Source organism: Vulpes lagopus, chromosome 11 (assembly GCF_018345385.1).
Source record: "Vulpes lagopus strain Blue_001 chromosome 11, ASM1834538v1, whole genome shotgun sequence".
NCBI lineage: Eukaryota > Metazoa > Chordata > Mammalia > Carnivora > Canidae > Vulpes > Vulpes lagopus.
Window position 1 is genome coordinate 11961173 of NC_054834.1, and position 21155 is coordinate 11982327.

A 21155-nucleotide genomic window follows, 5' to 3' on the forward strand; every position below is an offset into this window, starting at 1 on the left:
AGGAGGAGGAAGATGCTGTTATAATCCAGGTAACAGACACTGGAATCTGAACTGAGGTGGTGGCAGTGGGCGACGGTGGATCAGAAAGGGCGCTATGCAGCAGAACTTTCTGGTTTGGGCCACTGGGAGTTCAATCATGAATGAGCAAAGAAGACAAGTCAGTTTAGGATTGGTTGACTTTGGGGCAGCCCAGGTGGCTCCTTCAGCCCAGGGCGTGATCCTGGAGACCTGGGATCAAGTCCCACGTCGGGCTCCCTGCATGGAGCCTGCTTCTCCCTCTGCCTGTGTCTCTGCCTGTCTCACTCTCTGTGTGTGTGTCTCTCATGAATAAATAAATAAAATATTTTTAAAAAAAGACTGGTTGACTTTGGGGCTCCTGGTAGCTCAGTCGTTGAGCGTCTGCCTTTGGCTCAGGGAGTGATCCCGGGGTCCTGGGATGGAGTCCTGCATCGGGGTCCCTACAGGCAGTCTGCTTCTCCCTATGTCTCTGCCCCTCTCTGTGTCTCTCATGTAAATAAATAAAATCTTAAAAAAAAAAAAAAAAAAGGATTGGTTGATTTTGACATACCTGTGGGTCATGCAGGTAGAAATACCCCAGGGACAGTTGGATGAGCATTTCCACAAACCAACAGGGCTAGAGGGCTGGTTTCAGAAGCCATCGACATCTGGGTGGTAATTGAAGCCAAAGAGGAGAACGGCAGGGGAGACCGTTACTTGGAGACATTTTTGATTGTCATAACAGGGTAGGGGCAGCCTCTACCGGCATCTAGTAGGAGGAGGCCAGAGAGGCTACTAAACTTTCCAGAATGCACAGAACCCAATAAAGAATATTCTGGCCCCAGGGTCAGAAGCACTAAGGTTGAGAAACTTGGAGAGGCAGGGTGCGTGGAGAGTGAGAAGAGGACTGGCCTTGGAACCCAAGCAGAGAAGCAGGCCTCTACACAGGAACCTCCAGAGAGAAGCCCCTGACCGAGTAACTTCCTCAGCTACGCAGGCTATTGGCAAATCAATGTCAAGTACAGGGTAATGGATTAGGGCTGAGACAGGGCCTGAAGGAGGAGGCCGTGGACAGAGATTCCCACCCCAAGTAGAACCACTACAGACGGGCAGCCAGTGGACCCCCGGGGGAAGCCAGAGAACTTTATAGAGAAGGCCTCTTACCTTCTCCGCACCTTTTCTTCAAGGAAACGCCCTGGAGAACATCGGGGTGTGACCTTGGCACTAGCTGTGAACAGATGCAGCAGGTTCCAACTGGCTGCGCCAGAGAGAGCCCTTTCCAAGTCTGCCTCTTTGACCAACTCACAGGAGCCGGAGTTCAGCTGTCTCTCAAAACTGCATTTCCTGCCCCTGTAGGAGCTGGGGCTACAAATATTTCCCCCTAAGCCAGGGGGTTTCGACTCACTGGATTTGACTGCAGGAAATGGCTAAAGATGTCCTCTGGGTTACCCCCTTGCCTGAGAGTTCACTGGCCCGGCTTGCCATCCTGGGAGCTTGAGACCTACCTGAAACTGGAACTATCGCTCCAGGTTGGCGCGGCTGTGTTTGGACTCTCTGGGCTTCCCCTGAATAGAACCCGACTCCTTGGATGAATCCTGAAATGTATTTGTGCCATTTGTCCTCTCAATTTACCATGTTTAATTAGTGTTCCCTTAAAAAAATAAAAAATAAAAAATAAATTTAAAAAAAAAAAGGTCTTACATTTAAAGAGCTTAACACCACGCCCAGCCCATTGTAAATGCTCAATAAAACGCCAGCTGTATTTTTTTGTTGCTGGGCTATTATAATTCTTAGTCCTGGACAGAGTCAAAACTAAACTAATATTGTGGGTCTAAGCTTTGGAGACAAAAAAAACAAAAGCAAAAACAAAAAACAAAAAACAGCTATCTGCCATATGTTCAGATTTTTAATTGAACTATGGTTGTTTAGTTTTTTTAAGATTTTATTTGTTTATTTGAGAGAGACAGCACAAGCAGGGGGGGCAGCAGAGGGAGAAGCAGACCACCTCCTGAGGGGGGAGCCCCATGTGGGGCAGGATCCCAGGACCCTGAGACCCTGACTTGAGCCAAAGGCCGCCACTTCTCTGATTCAGCCACCCAGGTGCCCCTGAACTATGTTTTTATTTTTATTTTTTTCCTAAGTTTTTTCTTATTTAAATTCAATTCGCCGACGTATAGTATAACACCCAGTGCTGAACCGATGTTTTTAAAGATCAACATTCAGAGACCACATTTTCATATCCTAATGCCCTAAGAGAATATCATATACCAGAAACCTTACTGCCAGAAGATTGATGCACATTTGCAACAACAAAGTCTCCCTTTTCTGTGAGACCTGAGCCAGCAGTTGGTTTTACTACCTCTTCCTAATAAAAATAAACGAAAAAGAAAAAAAAAAAAAAAAGAAAACATAAAAATAAGCTGGAAGAAGAAACAAAACGTACCATGCTTTCCAGGGTACGCGGCTTCTTGCTCAATGTAAGTAGTTTCAAGCACATCAAAACCTCAAGATGTTTAGCCTCGCTGGGCTGGAAATCGCTTGGCAATGAAGCGGGGGGCGGGGGGGGGGGATCTTTCAGGCTTTGGTGTCGGGTCCTGTCTTCTCCCGGGTTTCCGTTCACGGTGGATTGAGGGACTGAGGGTGAGAAGAAGGAAGGGGAATGTCGGCGGACGGAAAACACGCCTAAACCAGAAGATGCTGTTATTGCACCTTGGGGCTGCTGGGCTCCCGGAGCACGTACAGACCAAATGCCTTTCTGGAAAAACCTGAGCCCAAGCTCACGGCTTGGAACAAAACCCAAGTGCGCACAACCGAGGAGTGGGGGGGTTGTGGAGACGACGTGTCCCTCCGGGTCCCCCCCCCCCCCGCCCCGCGACGGGCGCGCTGCAGGCGAGCGAGCCCGGGAGGAGGGGCCGCGGGAGGTCGCCCCGCTGCAACCCTGCGCCCCGGGCACCTCGAGGGCAGGGGCCGCAGGGCTCGGCTTTGACCCAAACTGCGCCTGCCCCGTCCCGAGGTCCTCTCCTTGCCCCCTCTTGGATCCGGTGTCCAAAACGACTGCCAGGGACTCTTTCTCCTGGTGCGAAGGACAAGGACTGGCCCGACTAAAAAGGAGGGACTTTGGGGAAACGCAGGCTCGCAGCCCTGGGCCGCGGCCCGGAGCGGATGATGTCAGCGCTCGGGGCGCGGCGCGGGGGGAGGGGCGCGGGGGGAGGGGCGGGGGAGGGGCGCGCCCGCCGCCGCCGCGGGAGCCTCCGGGCCCACGTCAGGGGACGCGTCGGGATAAATAGGGTCCCGCAATGGCCGAGGCCGGCTGCGCTCGGAGCTGCCGCGTCGGGGCCGGAGCTGCCGCGTCGGGGACCCGAGCTGCCCGGGCGGCTGGGCGCCCCGCAGGCTGAGCGCCCGCGCCCTCGCGCTCCGAGACCCCCGGCCGGGCCCCGCGGGCGCACGGCGTGTCCGCGGCCCCGGGCGACGGCCGCCCCCGGGGCAGGGAGGACGGGCGGACGGCTAGCGGGGCGGGCGGCCGGGCCGGGGCCATGCGGCTCGCCGTGCTGGCGGCGCTGTGCTGCCTGGGGCTGCGGCTGGCGCTCGGCGTGCGCGGCGCGCCCTGCGAGGCGGTGCGCATCCCCATGTGCCGGCACATGCCCTGGAACATCACGCGGATGCCCAACCACCTGCACCACAGCACGCAGGAGAACGCCGTCCTGGCCATCGAGCAGTACGAGGAGCTGGTGGACGTGAACTGCAGCTCGGTGCTGCGCTTCTTCCTCTGCGCCATGTACGCGCCCATCTGCACGCTCGAGTTCCTGCACGACCCCATCAAGCCGTGCAAGTCGGTGTGCCAGCGCGCGCGCGACGACTGCGAGCCGCTCATGAAGATGTACAACCACAGCTGGCCCGAGAGCCTGGCCTGCGACGAGCTGCCGGTGTACGACCGCGGCGTGTGCATCTCGCCCGAGGCCATCGTCACCGACCTCCCCGACGGTGAGGGCAGCCCCGAGGGGACCTGCCTGCGGGCGGCGGGGGGGGGGGCGCTGCGCGTCCCGTGGAGCAGGCGTGCGGGGCGGGAGGCGCCGCCGGAGCCGTCGGGGGCGCGCACCTGGACGGGGTCGCGAGCAGCAGCAGCAGCAGCAGCAGCAGCAGCAGCAGCGGCTGCAGGCGCGACCTGGGTGGGGCCTGGGCTGCGCCGAGCCAGCGCTGCGCACTTTGATCCCCAAAACAATCCCACCGGGAATCTCCCGTATAGTGCGAGCCCCTGAAAACTCTTGCCCCCACCCCACCCCACCCCACCCCAAAAAAAGCAGTACCTACCCGTAAGTCACCACTCCCCACAGGAGCGCAGTTTGTAAATTTAGTCGTTCTGGGAAAGGGCATCTGTGGCATCTTAGTTAACTGGATGTCCACTTTCACTTCCTTTTTTTTTTTTTTTTTTGGTCATCTGGCTGCTTTTCTAGGATGAAGGAGCAAGCTTAAAACCATTTCTTGAAACGAAACCTAACAACATTTTGCATGCTTTTAGCCTGCACATTTAGAGAGATTATGGTGTTGCCTTAGTGTAGGTTCTGAGGTTGTAGGTCAGAGCATTGCCCAACACAGGAAGGAGGAGAAGTACGGTGAAGGGAAAGTCGGAATTCCTCTCTAATTCAAAGCTTTAGGGATAAAACAAAACAAAAAAGTATTTATTGCTCAGATTATATAAAAGAGGGTTATGCTCTTGGGGGGTTATAGATAGCTGTGGGCTGCTTCTGCCTTGCAAAAAGAGAGGCGGCGATTTGGAAATATTCTGCATGTTTTGATTAGTGTCAACTGTCAAGCTGCGAAAAAGCAACATTTTAAAATGGATTTGGAAGGGAAGTTAGTGTGCGTCAGCCAAGTGAAATGGATGTGCATTCGTATCAATTTGTGCTCGATGGGCAAAATTTCACTCAAAAATCTTCTTTCCTAAGCCCAGGAATGTTTGTATGAAAAAAGTAGACGACAATCACATGCCACTTTTACAATGTAGTGTCATTCTTTTGTGATACTGTGTTAGCGTCTGTCTCCAGATGGTTCCTTATTCCAGCCGGGTGAGCAGGCTGTCACTGACCACACCTACGTGGCTCTCTGTGTGTTTCAGACGTTAAGTGGGTAGACATCACGCCAGACATGATGGTACAGGAAAGGCCCCTTGATGTTGACTGTAAACGCCTAAGCCCCGGTGAGTTCTTTCTCCCTTGAGGTTCCCCCTTTGTCTCCTCCCCAGTGTGGTTTCTGAACACTTTTCCAACTTATTGTCTCTCTTTCGTCTTCTCCAGACCGTTGCAAGTGCAAAAAGGTGAAGCCGACTCTGGCGACGTATCTGAGCAAAAACTACAGCTACGGTAAGTCATCTGATGAAACCATTTACTGGAGGACTTGGCACATGGCAAAGCCAGCCGCAAAGCTGATCACAAAGTGGTAACTTACGTGGGTTCCAGATGGCACGGCGACAGCTGGAAAATGTCTTGCTTTTCTGGGGAAATTAAGCAAATACAAAATAGGTTCCCCGGGGGGAAGAGTGGTGCGGATCAGAGCAGAGTTGCCATCGAGGTCCTACTTGTCTTAGGCAGACGGGCCACTCAGCCAGGACGGCCCACCTGACTTGTTTTCCTGAGATCTCAGTGCTATCGGAAGAGTGGGTGATCCGTGGGTTGGATTATCTGAGGCCCAGGAATTAAGACCTCCCCCTGTTTTCCTTTTACTTATAAACTCCTACAGATATTTAACATCTTAAAGGAATTGTGGGGAAAGAGGTACAGGCAGGCATTGGCATAGTTTAAATGCCCTCCTGTCTTATTGGAAAGAGCAGTCAGCACATTCTGTAGGGGGTCAGCTATTTTTAATCTTTTAAGTAAACCGAATTCTATTATCATTTGAAAATAGATTTAATTTAAAAATGTGTCCTTTTAAAATATCCGTTCCGGTTATTTTATGTTCCTTTGCATTTCCTACGTTACTTCTGCTGAAATGACAGGAACTCTTTAGGCAAAATGGTCATTTTATTTGTTAACTTTGTTTTCCATGATTCAAACTGAAATTTTAAATCATCAACTTTATGTGGTATGTCACATGGGAAAGTAGGAAGACCGCAGCAATATAAAAGTCTGAAAACATAACCTTTTATTTGAGTTGTAAGATTTGAGATTAAATCTAGCCAACGTGGGTAACTCAACCAAAAACAAAAAAAAAAAAAGCAAATGGTCTTTTCCAGTAGCTTCCATTGTTGTCGTTTTAAAAACGTTTTTTGTAGATAGTGTCTTAGTCTAATCTCCTTTGCCCCTCATCTGACACTCCCCAGCCCTCCTTACTAACTGGGGCTTCACTGTCTTGCTGTTCTCCATAACTACTTTAATGGTGAAACCATTTTCTATTTAAGTCCTTTGGCTTCTTCATAAACCAGCTTTCTAGGACGGAATCCAAGACAGATCTGTGCTAGGCTGATTACAATTCCATGGAAGGCAGTAATAGTAAGGGACCAAAGGGGCCAGAATTTAGAGCGTAGTCAGACGCAGTGATGTTAACAGCCATCTGTAATAACACTTACACTTCTGCTCACCGCAGACCTTGCCCTGACAGCGTGTGAGTAAAGGATTGAGAACAGTGATCTTCAGAGCCTCCTTCCAGTTCAGAAATGTCACGGTTTTCATAACTTCCTTTGGAAGAGAAAAAAAGTTCAAGCGTCAGACGGGTGGTTGGACTATCCAAACTTTAAAGTGGCTTCCGAGGGGCACCTGGGTGGCTCAGCGGGTTGAGCGTCAGACTCTTGATTTCAGCTCAGGTCATGATCTCATGATCGAGCCCTCCCCTCTGCCCCTTTGGGCTCCTGGCTCACCTGGCTCATTCCGGAATCTGCCTGAGATTCTCTCTGTCCTCTCCCTCTGTCCCTTCCCCCATGGACGCACTCTCAATCTTTCTCTCTAAAATAATGTCTTTTTAGAAAAGTGGCTTCTGAACCCAAAAACATATGATTCTCACTTCAAATGATCACAAGGCAGGGGATAAACAAATACTCATTTCTGTGAAATATTTACTGACATTCCTGACTTGAATCTTCTGGTTTGTTTTTTTGGCAAACAGACCTACAAACAAACGAACCAAATTTTAGCATTTTCAGCCTGAGAACAATCCCTGAGATTCTCTATTCACATCCTAGCTGCAGCCCCATGAGGAGCCCTCACCGATCCAGAAGCAGAGCCCAGACGAAGCCTGCCTGTCATTTTGCTCATACATCTTGTGGCATGAGCCAGGACTTTAAAGACAATGCTGACAATACGATTGTGTGGGCTTCTTGCTGGCATCTGGGCAGCTCGGACATGACCATAATTACAGGAGGCATTCTTTAAGAGAGGGCTCAGGAGTTGGCGTGATTACACCAAGTCTTTGTCTCCAAAGGCTTCATCCACACTTCTATCACTTTTTACATTGCAGTCATTCATGCCAAAATCAAAGCTGTGCAGAGGAGTGGCTGTAACGAAGTAACCACTGTGGTGGACGTGAAAGAGATCTTCAAGTCCTTGTCACCCATCCCTCGAACGCAGGTCCCGCTCATTACAAATTCTTCCTGCCAGTGTCCTCACATCCTGCCGCATCAAGACGTTCTCATCATGTGTTACGAGTGGCGCTCCAGGTAGGCACCAAGGGACAGAAGAAACTGCACGCTGCTTCTAAAAACATGAATCTCATTTAGCAGTCATGGTTTATTAAAAAAAAAAATATGGCACCCGGAGTTCTTTTTAAACAAGACAATTCAATAAAGAAAGAAATAAACAAGACAATTTTAAATAGATGCCTCTGTTGTGATCTCACGTATCCTCAATATTGTTTAATTCCACGTGGCATTAAGGAAAAATAGAAATATGAGGATTTGAATGGAATCTTTAAAAATCAACTTCAAAATGTCAAAATGGAATCTTTAAAAAGCAATTTTCAAAATTTATTTCAAAATTTTGACTTCCAAAATTGTAGGCCAATCAGTTACTATGAGTTAAGACATTCAGACCATTCAAATCAATCTTAGGGGGACGCCTGGGTGGCTCAGTGGTTGAACATCTGCCTTCGGCTCAGGGCGTGATCCCAGGGTCCTGGGATCGAGTCCCACATCAGTCTCCCTGCATGGAACCTGCTTCTCCCTCTGCCTATCTCTCTCTCTCTCTCTCTCTTTTTCTCTCTCTCTCTCTCTCTCTCTCTCTGTGTGTGTGTCTTATGAATAAATAAATAAAATCTTTTTTAAAAAATCAATCTTAGGGTGGCAAGTACTGAATTTTTTCAAAGAGCTCTTCAATAACCTAAAGATCAAGTTAACGACAATTCCACACTTTCCTTATATACAATCTAAATGTATACAATATTTGTTTGATAGACCATTACATACAGACACAGTCATATTCACACTCACATGCATGTATATACATGTGTCTATATATCACTAGCTGGGAGTGTGGCTTCCCCGCATCTCTCTCCTTGGCCTCTTTTTATATATTGGTACCTTATAATGTAATAATCGAACTCTTCAGACCAGGTTACTGGATGGGCCCCATAACCCACTGCAGGATACATCTCCCACAAAATAGGCCCTTTTTTATATAACAAGTCTTCCCTTTGATTCTCTGCCATTACTGCTCATGTATTTCTTTTGGATACAACTATGGGCTATTTCTCCAAAACACCTTTTGAAACTAGCCTCACTTGAATACTTTCTCGATCTGTATTCTATCAGTACTTGGGTACCCTCCTCATACCACGTATACTATCTGGTGCTCTTGGCTTTAAAGCTGTTCTTCTACTTGCAGCTTGTCTCTCTACAGAAGCAGACTGCATGAATGTTCACTGTTTCTAGGCTCATCTCTTGCATAGTGTTTGTATCTGCTGTAGGACTAGATGGTTCTGGGAACATACCGGAACATAGTCATTGAATCCTATTGGGGCAGATGAATGGATTATAAATGAATTAAATAACAGCTTCCCCGTCATCCTTTCTGTTCATTTATAGACTCAATGTAATTCTGATGAAAATGCCAGTAAAAATATTGTTGAATGACTGGGAGTTATGTCTTCACAAAGGATGCTAATGATCAGTTGGAGAAACAAACGGAGTGTATAAAGAGTGTATAAAGGAGTGTATAAAGGAGATTTTGAAAATACCATTTGAAAGGAAATCTGCCTTAGGAGAAACAGAAAACTGGTACAAAGCTGTACTTGCTAAAACCATGTGGTGCAAGAGTACACCTGTAGATAAATAAAACAGAGAAAGCAGTCTTGAAACAGATTCTAATGCATAAAATAACTTATTATGAAGGAGATATGGCAAATCAATTGGACATGAATATATTGTTTAGTAAATGTTTCAAATATTTTTATTTGGAAAATTAGCACATATGTTCACTTTTTACTATACTATAAAATAAATTTCAAATGGAGTAAAGAAATATTTTTAAAACTTCATCATAGAGGGTAAAATTAGGTGAATAGGTAGGTATGTGAAATCTGAATGACAAAATACTTTGCAAACATGAAATTAATGTAAGAAATTACAATGGAAAAATGTCAATATGCATTTTTGATGATATAATATCATGGACATAAAAATCACCCCAAAAGGACAATAAATATTGAGAAAAATACTTGAAATAGTTATGACAAAGGAATAGTAACCTTACTCTATAAAGAGTTCATGTAAGTTCATATTTGACATGTAAAGACTACAATATATAAATAATATGTACATAAACCTATACAAGTTCCAGAAGAAATACAAAGAGTAAATAAATTTACCTCTTTAATTCTCCAATCCAAATTAAAAAATAATTTGAACCAAAGTTCAACCATTCTGAAAAGACTTTGGGACTGTGCATTGAAAACTTTGAAAAAAATATATACTCTTTGACCCTATATATAATTCTACTTCCAGAAATCTATCTGGAGGCATAATAAGTCAGTACACACTAGTCTGTATGTACAAGGACATTCAACACAATGCTGGTGACAGGAGCTAAGCAAAAGAAGGGGGTTCAACAGTAGAGAAAGGCCTAAGTGTGTAATGGATATTATTGTTGAAATATTATATGGTTATTATAGCTGTATTTTTGAATTCTAATTAAATGAGAAAATGTGTATAATAGAATGACAAAAGGAAATACATGATATGACCTAAATACTCAGTGTAATTTAAATATATATATAGGTATAAGGAAGAATAAAAGGAAATGCTAGTAAGATATGAATAGTGGATATGTGGATTGTAGGGTTAGAGGTTTTAAAGAATTTGGGGTTTTTTCCAATTTTTTTGTATTTTTAAGCTTTTTCCTTTTATAATCAGAATTGCTCAAGATAAATTATTTTTTCTTTTTTTCAGGATGATGCTTCTTGAAAACTGTTTAGTTGAAAAATGGAGAGATCAACTTAGTAAAAGATCCATAGTAAGTATAGTTAGCAATACCCCAAATACAGAGTTAAGTGTGAGTGAAGAAATTCTATAGCACTAGGGGTTCAGCACATACTCCCATCTCCAGGCTCTCACTATTTATCTTTTGAATAAGCGGTTAGGAGAGCGCTACTTTGACTTGGAAATTGTAGTTCAGATCTCTTCAATCTCAAGGTGATTTGGTTGCATTCAATCCTGATCAATTGGTTATTTTAATATAAAATATAACCTTGATTAAATTAAGGTTTAAAATTTTTTTCCTGTGGTATTTCATTTAACTATCTTAGCAAAATCAGTCACGTACTTGAGCAGAATTTACCTCCAGAGGGTTTAAAACAAACATAGACACAGGGTATGGGAATGTGCAATCCTAAAATTCATGCTGTCTCTGTACAAAGCATAATCTTTCCCTGTGCTTGAAACAATTTTGAGACTTGTCAAAATCAATTATCTACGAACTATAATCATTTTGGGGCCAAATCTATGATTTTAATGGTAACATCAGAGAAAGATTGGTAATTCAATGAAAGGAGTTAGAATAATTTTTTGCCCAGAGATATGAGTTCACACCAGAACCAAAGAAATCAGATCGTTGGTTTGAAATGTTTAAAGCATCCCCGCTCTCCTCTAAATACGTTTAGGTATCTGTAGGAGGACTTGTGTTTTCAGGTTCACAAAAGGTCTTACTACTACTGCCTGTGCCCTCTTAGTGTGTGAGGGAAAAGTCTATATTAATACTGACTTACAGAGAAGGTAGTTTGAACAAAGCCTCTCCTACTGGGTGCGTTTGGGAATAACACGACCTTTACATCTGAGCTAAAAACTCAGGAGCTGCTCAGGAACCCGCTTCGCCTTCCTGAACAGAAAATTCTAGTAGGATTGGTTATGCAGTTTCCAAGACCGCAGCAGATTGGAAGCATCAATATAGAAAGCAAGTCCACCCTAAGAACCTGAGTGAAAGCAAGCTTTCAGGAATCATGGCCATTTAGGCAGTTCACTTCTGCAGCAAATATTCCAGTAATGCTTCCGTAAGAATTTGAAGCTAGCACCATATAAGAGCAGGCCTAATGAGTTTATTATTTCACGACAGACTACACTTGTGCCCTGGGAGGGTGGGGACAGTGTTTCTCATTTCATTGTATTTCTGGTGCCTCAGACAATGCCCAGCCTGTGCTCATGCTCAGACTCTCCACTGAATGAAATAAACTCCAACAAAACAGTGTATATACTGTGATAAAAAGCAACATCTATTCAGGTGGACTCAGTTTTTTCTTACATGCTGCTATTTAAATGAGTAGTATTTCTTTATAGTAGAAGTAGTAAATCCTTTTCTATCAAGGAAACAACTATCCAGAAAGTCTCGTTTCTCATCAGTTCTGGGTAGCTAATACTTGAGTGGATTACTAGAGGTGGGAGGGGCTATCTTCCTTTGGAAGTAAGAGAATTAGGTGAGCCCACCCACAAATGCCATAAGAAGGCCCCTGGACTTCCTAGTGAGGCTTCGCCTCTTAGCCGTGTCAGAACCCCTGCTTTGTAGGAAACTTGCTGTGTAGGAAACTGGCATCGCAGGGCCTATGGGCAAAAGTGCATGGGTTGGGGCCTTGGGCCCTGGAGTCAGACTGATGAATTTGCATCCCAGCTCTGACATTTGTCAGCCACATGACTGTGCAAATAAGCTCTGTGTGCTGGTTTCCTGGCCCCTACCGTGGTGCCCACCTAGCAGGGCTGTTGGGAGTTTCAGTGAAATGAATAAATAGCCAGATTGCATCCCACCTTGAGCACTTTTCAAATCATCCAGTGTATGAGAAATGCCATAGTGCAGCGTAGCTATTTTATTCGTTGTTATCATGACTTACATGTGACAGTGGGGGGAAAAAAAGGGGCATCAATCCTGACATTAGTTTAATGGCATTACTCGGTGAAATGTACTTGATGGTCACGGTTACAAATTGCCTCCCAGCAGTGGGAAGAGAGGCTGCGGGAACAGCGGAGGACCGTTCAGGACAAGAAGCGAACAGCCGGGCGCACCAGTCGTAGCAACACCCCGAAACCAAAGGGAAAACCTCCTGCTCCCAAACCAGCCAGCCCCAAGAAGACCATTAAAGCTAGGAGTGCCCAAAAGAGAACAAACCCAAAAAAAGTGTGAGCCAGCTGCTTTCCAGAACGGAGACTGCCTCCAAGGATGAGGCCAGCCACTGCCCAGCCAGCCTGGGGAAGGCCCTGCTCCCCTCGCCTTCACAACTGCAGTACTCCTCAGACACATCTTGCAGATTTTTCTTAATGATATGCTTCAATTTTTCTTTTTAAGCCGCCACAAACTGTAGTGGTAGGTATGTCCTTTGGTATGGAAGGTATATGAAAGCTCAAATCTTGTGGACAAATCTCCTTGCGGCAGTCAGGGTAGCCTTCAAAGGCGCCCACTCTGTGCGATCTCCAAGGGGGGGGGAAGATGCTTTGGTTCTTACCATTTGACCTAATATGTGCATTGTAAAATAAATGCCATATTACAAAGAAAACACCTTTTTTTTTTTTACAATCTGTTATATTTCAGTTTGACTTGTCATGTTAGAATGTTCGTAATATTTTAAATGCGATCGGAAATACGATCATTTGAAGGAAGAAAGCAAGAGGAACGAATGTCTAAAAGATCTTTATGTGTTTACGGTTTGCGGAAGAATTTCTGTGATGAAAGGGAATTTTTGAACTATCTAGAAAAGTAGGATATGGAAAACTGTAATGATTTTTTTTTTTTTCACAAAGAACCCTTTCAGCTCGTTTTTAGCTAGAAACTTTAGAAACTAAAACAATAATGATGATAACTAACTAAATAAAAGGGAAAGGCAAACACACCATATCTGGATCCTTATTTCCTGGCTACCATGCTGAGGGTGGAAAGGCTCTGAATTCATGTTCATGATGCTTCTCATTAGTAATCACTACGTAGCACCAGAAACAAGGTTGGTTTCTCCTATGATCATTTATACACCAGTGACGCAGCCCCCAAGACTACACCCGTGGATGTGCTCATCTCATTTCCCAGGACATCCTAGATATCTTGATGCCAATCCTGAGAGAATGTTCTCTCTGCAGATAGCTGGCACTGACAAAGGTGCCGTGGGCCCAGTGCGAGAGGGCCAGGACTGGTCCAAAGTCCCCAGTTCTCAGCCTGCAATGACACCCCTGCCACACACCAGCTCTGGGCTCGGAAAACCAACTACTGTCACTTCTCCATTCAAGGATGGAATGGAGGAACAATCTGAAAGCTTAAGTATAAAATCTCCTTTAGATTTACCAGTGTCCCTGCTTCTCAGAGAAAGGGTTACGTGACCTGTCGCACTCACACAGGGCCGTTAGACACATCATCTCATTTCATCTCAGTGGCATCGGGACATGGAAGTGAGATGTGTGGGTCAGCCAAGGTCAAGCAGAGAATTGGCGAAAATAAGAATGCAGGCATGGGCTCCTCTCTCCTGTGTCACCACTGCAGCGCCGTAGTGGTAAAGGCGTCCAGTAGAGACGCACACAGAGGTACCAACAACCCACTCGCGTGTGTTTCTGCTCTATTACAGACCCAACTTCTCTGGCCCTGAAGGAAAGCCAAAGAGGTGTTTAGCATAGCACCCACACTAAAGAAACCTGCGCAAGGCCATTAAAAGGCATTGGCAGCCTAGCCTACCTCCTTAGCATTGTGGGGACTCTTTGGGGAGGGGAATCAGAAATGGAACTCTCCATGGAAATGGAGAAAAAACACATATGTAAAAGACGTAAACACTTTTTTTAAGTACAATACTGAATGTAATAAGAGTCTGGAGAGGACTAGGTATTTAAACACCATTTAAGATAGATGATAGCTATATAGATAGATAAATGATAGGTAGGTAGATTACATAGATAGATAGATAGATAGATAGATAGATAGATAGATAGATAGATAATAGATAGATAGATAGATAGATAGATGATAGATAATTAAGTTCTTGACTTCTGGGGAAAGCCTATGCAACCTACTCAATTTTTTTTAATGAATCAAATTTCATAATATAACTGGTCAGCTAGAGAAACCAAAGAATTAGGGTGTAGCAGACATGCCAATAGATTTCCTCTCAGCCCAGCCTTCTTATTTAGAAACAGAATTTAGATAAATAACCTTAGTTTCTTACATTCCAGTATGAAACTAATGCAGTGTAGGGCAACTGGGTGACTCAAATGGTTAAGCATCTGCCCTTTGGCTAGATCATAATCCCAGGGTTCTGGGATCGAGCCCCGCATTGGGGAGTCTGCTTCTCCCTCCCCACTCCTCCCCACTCCTGCTCACTCTCTCACACTCTCTCAAATAAATAAATCTTAAAAAAGAAAGAATGAATGAAAGAAACCAATGCACTATGAACACTTTTGGTTTCTGTCCTTGGATGCTCATAGGATTGTCTAGTGTAAACTTACAATAAAACTTATTTTCCTGAGCTTGTTCTAGGTGCTTGTTTGGTGGGAAAAGTCCCTGAATAAAAAGAGAAGGGCACTTTTTTTACTTTATTATTATTATTATTTATTTTTTTACCAACAATCTCTACCTGCTGTTATCATTGATTCAAAAAGCAAAAGTGGTTACTTGAAATTGTGGAATGCAAAAGTTAAATGGGACCTTAGAAGTCATACTCCAGCCTACAGGGAAAAGGCTACACCAGGTTTGTCTGATGCCTCACATGCAGTCAGAAAGATTGGGGCTCCCAAAGTTACTCAATTTTAACTTAACAGACCAAAGGGCTCTGATTTGTCAGTCACATAAAGCCAGGATGTTAGAGGGAAGCCTCATGTTATCACCACAGAAAGAGCAACAGGAGAACAAATCATTGCTTCTGGTGATAGAATGATATATGCCAATACTAATCATGGAGCCTAATGGGAAAATATTTTTTTAAAGAGCATTTTACCCTGAAAGAGATAATATGTCACGGTGGCAACCAAAAATTTTAGTTAATTGTCGACTTTGTGGCTTAAGTGATAAGCAAGCAATGATATGCTCTCCAGATCTATGGAGTATGTGGGATAGGGTATTTACTTTAACATTAAAACCCCAAAGGAGACACTGGACCCTAGGACGGTAACAAAATATCCCCCCCTTTTTTATTATTCAAGCAACAAAGATAAGCAAAGAGAAAAAACGAAAACAAAAGTACTCCAAATGCCAAAATTAGCATTTTGCTGCCAATCCTTCCAGACTTTCTCTCTGTTTGGGCGTACGAATGTAATGATAATGCAGCACGAACATCTTTTCATATAAAGAAATAAAATCGTATTTTATTTTCTATTTTATTTTATTTCATCTTCCACAACTGCATCGTGTAGATGTATCCGAGTTTATTTTGCCAGTTACTTGTGAGAATGGACTTTTAAATGTGGTTCCTGAGGCCTACCAGATTTTTGTGACACAAATACTCTACTCTGCTTGAATTTCCAGGACCAGGAAAAAAAAAATGAGCACAAGGGTACAAAGCACAAATGCTTTTGTGTATTTTGTCTAGTGAACACATGTTGCCTTCAGGAGATACTACAGAAATATCACGAGACAGAAAAAGGGGGAGAAAACGAAACGGAATGTGGTATGGTTTTAAGCCATGTAGACACGCAAACAGGAAAACCGTTGCATTGATTACATGCACATTTGTCTGAGTCCTCAAGGAAGCCAACACAAAAAGGAGTTAAACGTGGAAGGATTCCATTGGAGGAAATGCCTGTGAGAGAGAATGGAGGGGAGATGAGCAGGAATGGCAGGGGGGACAATGTGAGGGAAGGAAGGCAGGGTGGATGCACTTGGGACTCCCTCCATGTCTTTTTTTTTTTTTTTAATTTATTTTTGATTGGTGTTCATCCCTCCATGTCTTAAGGAGAATTTGGCAAGGCTGTGGGGGAAGCGTGGAGACAACCCAGACATCACCGAGTCCCTCATCTCCCAGGAAACAGCTCTGCCTTCGTGTCCTGCTGTTACTCAGTCACGGATGGGGAGCAGCCCATGGCAGCCTGGCCTTGGGGCAACGCCTGACAGCAATGCCGGTCAGACCATGGTGTCTGGACACCTGTTAGTTATGGTCTCTGTGGTTGGTGTCAAGCAACAAACATCTCTGTCGACTCCTGTAGTTATCATCTCTAAACCATTTGAATCAGTAAAACCCCAAAGCTTATGTCTTCATGTCTTTTTTCCTGTCTTTTTTGTTTAATTTCAAACTTATTGAAGAGAAAATGAGTCAATCACAGCTAGAGTCTTATGGTATTTGCCCTCCTACCTGAGAGAGGTCTCTTTGTACTAGAATGTAAGGAATGGCAATGATGAGGTAATTAATGAGTCCGTGCAGGGCAGGAAGAAAGTCCATGGTGTGTAATTTGGCCTTTATAGGTCCACACAGTGAAAGCACGAGCATAGAAGCATAGGCATATCTTGCTCAATATTTGTAGGAGATCAATTTTAAGACTGGATAATCCGAAAATATGTAGCTGCAATATCTAGATGAGAACCACTTTAGAATGGTGAATTTGGATCACATTAGTGGTGCACTTTGAAAGGGAGAAAAAAGTACCCTTTATTAGCAATTCAACTTGGCTAACGGGGAAGACTCAGAACCGGAGGGCTGATTCCAAGTGTCACACAGTTGGAATAACATGAATAACACGATGAGGCCTGGGATTAAGGAAAAAGTGGTATTATGAATAAAATTCCATCATGGTATCAAGGGATATCTAAAATGCTGTTGTTGAATCAAACAGATGCATTTTTAACGTTCATTAACGTTTGTCGTCTTCTAATCACGTCAACTATTCATTATGTCATTGGAATATTTCAGCAGCTGGAAATCACAGGGACCATTGCTTTTAGTCAACTTTCTCCCTTTATTAAAAGCATTTTAAAAACTGACTTTGGAGGTCATCCAAAGTAGTTCCAAGGGATGAGCAAGTTCAAACACAGTTCAGGCAAGAATCAGCACCAGGGCGTCCAGTCCAGTGAGCAGAAAGGGCACCAAGAGAGCGCAGGAAGAGGGTCATAGAAGAGGGCACAGCATATTTTAGGAAATCTGTCTGCTTTCTGCAGGGCATCTATTTACCAAGAACAGGATCCAGGGAGGGGATGCTGGAAGGCATTAGGCTCCAACCAAGAATGCTTCAGGTCTCCTGTCTCGGAAGCTGGCTACAGGGATTGGTGGGGCCATCAAAAAAACCTGTGGCTTCTGGGTCCAGGTGCACGAGGGTGCCACCCTAAAGGAAAGAAGTTGTTTCCTGTAGTAGAATTCATAATCCAATTTTGTAGTTCTCAATTGCTTCAGCCACAGTGGCTCATTTTCTGCCTCAAGTCCAGCTGAGATTCAAAATCAGCCCACTTCACTGGGGCCCTGACCGCTTTCTAGCCAATTCCTTGACCTTTCTTCCCCAGGAGCAAGAGGATATTCACAGGCCTTGCCAATCCAGGCTCCCATGTGCCTGCCTTGTACTTCTGCATTCCACTCACTAACTTCAATCTCAAGAGCAACGCCAACAGAAATAAAGGTTTAATTGAATATATCTCTTTGGGCATTATTAGATTTCTAACTATTTAGCTCAAAATTAATTCTATAATCCCAAAGAAGTAGCCTTTCCCTAAGTCTTGCTTGTAAAATCTTTATACAGATAGGTACAAATATGTAGACAACTGAGCGAAACATGCCATCTGCTGGTGAAATGTGTTATTAATTTTAAGGGAGTTTGTTGTTTTAATGCTTTTGAAGTTCTGCGCCATTCCTGAGTGGTCCTGTGCGCCACCTGACATAACAGTATGCCATTTAACACAATCATATTTCAAACACCCAAATGCTATCAGGCATACAGAGGGGCAGATAATAGTATTTGATCTAAAAGAGTGGAGAATGTGAAGAAAGTAAGGTGAAGATTTTTATTATACTTATTCTTCCACACAATCCAAAAGAAAAAAGAAAAAAAAAAAAAAAGCCAGTAATCACAGTAATTGATTTACCCTAGTTTCTTTTTCTTTTAATGCATTCTGAAGAAAATTTGAGAAATATCCCTGCTGATAATTCACATGTGCTTCTCAAATGTTGGAACACTATAGAGTTTTGAAGTGAGCAGTGTATTACTAATAATAAATAGTCAAGAGGTAATGTCAGCAAGGTGGTAAGTAGGAAGCCCTGGACCATCTCTCCCTCTGCAAACTCATCAACTCAACAAGAGTTCATGGACAAATCTCCTCTGCACAAAATCCAGAAGCTAAGTGAAAAGCTCCTACACTCTAGGTGACCATGAAGCCAGACTCAGCAAAGCCAGTAGGGAGATTTGGGACACCCTGTGACCCAAGTCCCTGCCTCCAGTGCAGCAGCACACAATTAGAAAGAAACCCCCTAATGCTTGGCTTCTCCCAGGAGTTAGTTTGCATGTCCAATGCCCCAACTTTCCTGAAAGGGATCCCAGAGGACAAACCTAGGTCTCAGAGCTTGGATGCATCAACCAGAGCCTAGCAACCAGGCGAGTACAGAGATGGCAGCTGGAGATGGAAGACACCATAGCTTCCCCTTCTTCCCAGTGCAGAAAGAGCTGATGAGAAAGTCCTAGTCTGGAGAGAGGCACCTGGTAGAAGCAGCAGGGCTACATGGGGCTTGGCTCTAGCAATCTACCCAGCCTCTATATCAAGGGTATGGCGAGGTGGGGACGACTTGCCCCAGGCAGATGGCCAGGTGGGGGGGTGGAAGGGCATGCATGGACACCTGAGAACAGGTGTAGGGAAGCAAACTGCACAGCACACACCATGTGAGTCTCAGCATCCAGCGAGGCCAGGTCCCTGTCCCACGTCCGCACTATGGAGACAAAATTGGGGGCACCAGCGAGGGTGCCTGCAGGCCACACCCTGCCCAGGTCCAGCCTGTCCTAAAACAAAGTTTTGAACATAAGACCCAAACATGTAAAACTCTCAGAAAAAAAAGGAAAAAAAAAAAAGGAAAAGCTTCATGACAATAGTCTTGGCGGTGATTTCATAAATAGGATGCTAAAGACAGGGCAACAGAAACAAAAATACACCAGCAGGACTAAATCAAACTAAGCAATCTAACAAGCAATCAACAGAGTGTAAAGCCAAGCTGTAGGGGCACCTGGGCGGTGCAGTCCGTGAAGCGACGGATTCTCGGTGTCAGCTCAGGTTATGATCTCAGGTCCTACAGTCAAGCGCCACGTCAGGCTCTGTACTTAGTGGGGAGTTTGCTTGAGGACTCTCTCTCTTTCCCTCTCTCTCCCTCAGCCCCTTCCCAAGCTCCTGTGCTCACTCACTTGATCACTCTCTCTCTAAAATAATAAATAAATCTTTAAAAAAAATTTTAATAAAGTCAAGCTGTACAATAGGAGAAAATATTTGCCATACATCTCATGGTGAGCTAATCTCCAAATTACATAAGGAGCTTGTACAACTCAATAACAAAGAAAACCCAGTAACTCCCTTAAAAAATAGGCTAAGGACTTGAATTAATAACTCTTCTCCAAAGAAGACGGAGAAGACTCTTTGGAAGACTCTTCTCCAAACGGCCAATGGGAGTATGAGGGAATGTTTGTCATCACTTGCCATCAGGGAAATACAGATCAAAACCACAATGAGATGCCACCCTACACCTGTTAGGATGGTATATATGTATGTGTTTGTAGGATGCAGAGAAACTGGAGCCCTTGTTCTCTGTTGGTGGGACAGCAAAGTGGTACAGCTGCTATGGAAAACCGCATGAAGTTTCCTCAAAAAATTAAAAATAAAACTACCAAAAAATATAGAACCACCACATTATCCAGGAATCCTACTTCTAGGTATATATCCAAAATAATCAAAAACATGATCTTAATATTGACATTCACATGTTCATTGCAGCACTAATTACCATAACTAATATATGAGAATAATCTAAATGTCTATTGACAGATGGATGAAGAAAATGTGCTATATACATATAATAGAATACGATTTAGCCTTTAAAAAGAAGGAAATTCTAGGGCACTTGGGTGGCTCAGTGGTTGAGTATCTGCCTTTGGCTTGGGCCCTAACCCCAAGGATCCTGGGATCGGTCTTGCATCAGGTTCCTCACAGGGAGGCTGCTTCTCCCTCTGCCTGTGTCTCTGCCTCTCTCTCTCTCTCTCTCTCTCTCTGTGTGTGTGTGTGTGTGTCTCTCATGAAGAAATAAAATTTAAAAAAAAAAAGAAGGAAATTCTATAAAATGTGACAACATGGATGGACCTTGAGGAGATTATGTTAAGTGAAATAAGCCAAACACAGAAAAGAAGAACTGCATGATCCCACCTTCACGATGTATCTAAAATAGTCATATTCATAAAATCAAAGATGGGAATAGTGGTTACCAGGGGCTGGGGAAGGGGGGAAACCATAAGTATTCATCAATAGACAAAGTCTCAGTTAAGCAAGATGAATATGCTCTAGAGATCTGCTATACGACATTGTACCTACAGTCAACAATCAAGTATTATACCCTTAAAAATTGTTAGGAGGATAGAGCGCAGTGTGCAGGGTTCTTATCACACTAAAGGAAAAGAATACTAAATAATCAAAGTTTGCGAGTGTCTTCTAATGAAGATTAGAAATTAGAGTTTAGAAATTAGGATGGAAAGTTAATCGTACAAGAACATCATTCCCCTTTTTTTAAAGATTTTATTTGTTCATTTGAGAGAGAGAACAAGCAGAGGAGCAGAAGGAGAGGGAGAA

At 44.1% G+C, this 21155-nt stretch overlaps 1 protein-coding gene across 1 annotated transcript; it reads left to right on the top strand.

Annotated features, from left to right (window-relative positions):
• The first annotated feature begins 3230 nt into the window (after positions 1-3230).
• On the top strand, positions 3231-12948 carry SFRP4 (secreted frizzled related protein 4). The gene is made up of 6 exons (XM_041773417.1): positions 3231-3978; positions 5111-5191; positions 5289-5354; positions 7441-7639; positions 10364-10427; positions 12393-12948. Exons 1-6 carry the CDS (start codon positions 3531-3533, stop codon positions 12576-12578), a joined length of 1044 nt encoding a protein of 347 aa, XP_041629351.1. The 5' UTR covers positions 3231-3530; the 3' UTR covers positions 12579-12948.
• Positions 12949-21155: the final 8207 nt, after the last annotated feature.

Excerpts from the sequence above, each read along its gene's own strand:
- SFRP4 (XM_041773417.1), top strand. The coding sequence starts at position 3,531 with ATGCGGCTCGCCGTGCTGGCGGCGCTGTGCTGCCTGGGGCTGCGGCTG. Across the intron at positions 5,355-7,440 it reads GAGCAAAAACTACAGCTACG|TCATTCATGCCAAAATCAAA; the intron begins GTAAGTCATCTG and ends TTTACATTGCAG. Across the intron at positions 10,428-12,392 it reads AACTTAGTAAAAGATCCATA|CAGTGGGAAGAGAGGCTGCG; the intron begins GTAAGTATAGTT and ends ATTGCCTCCCAG.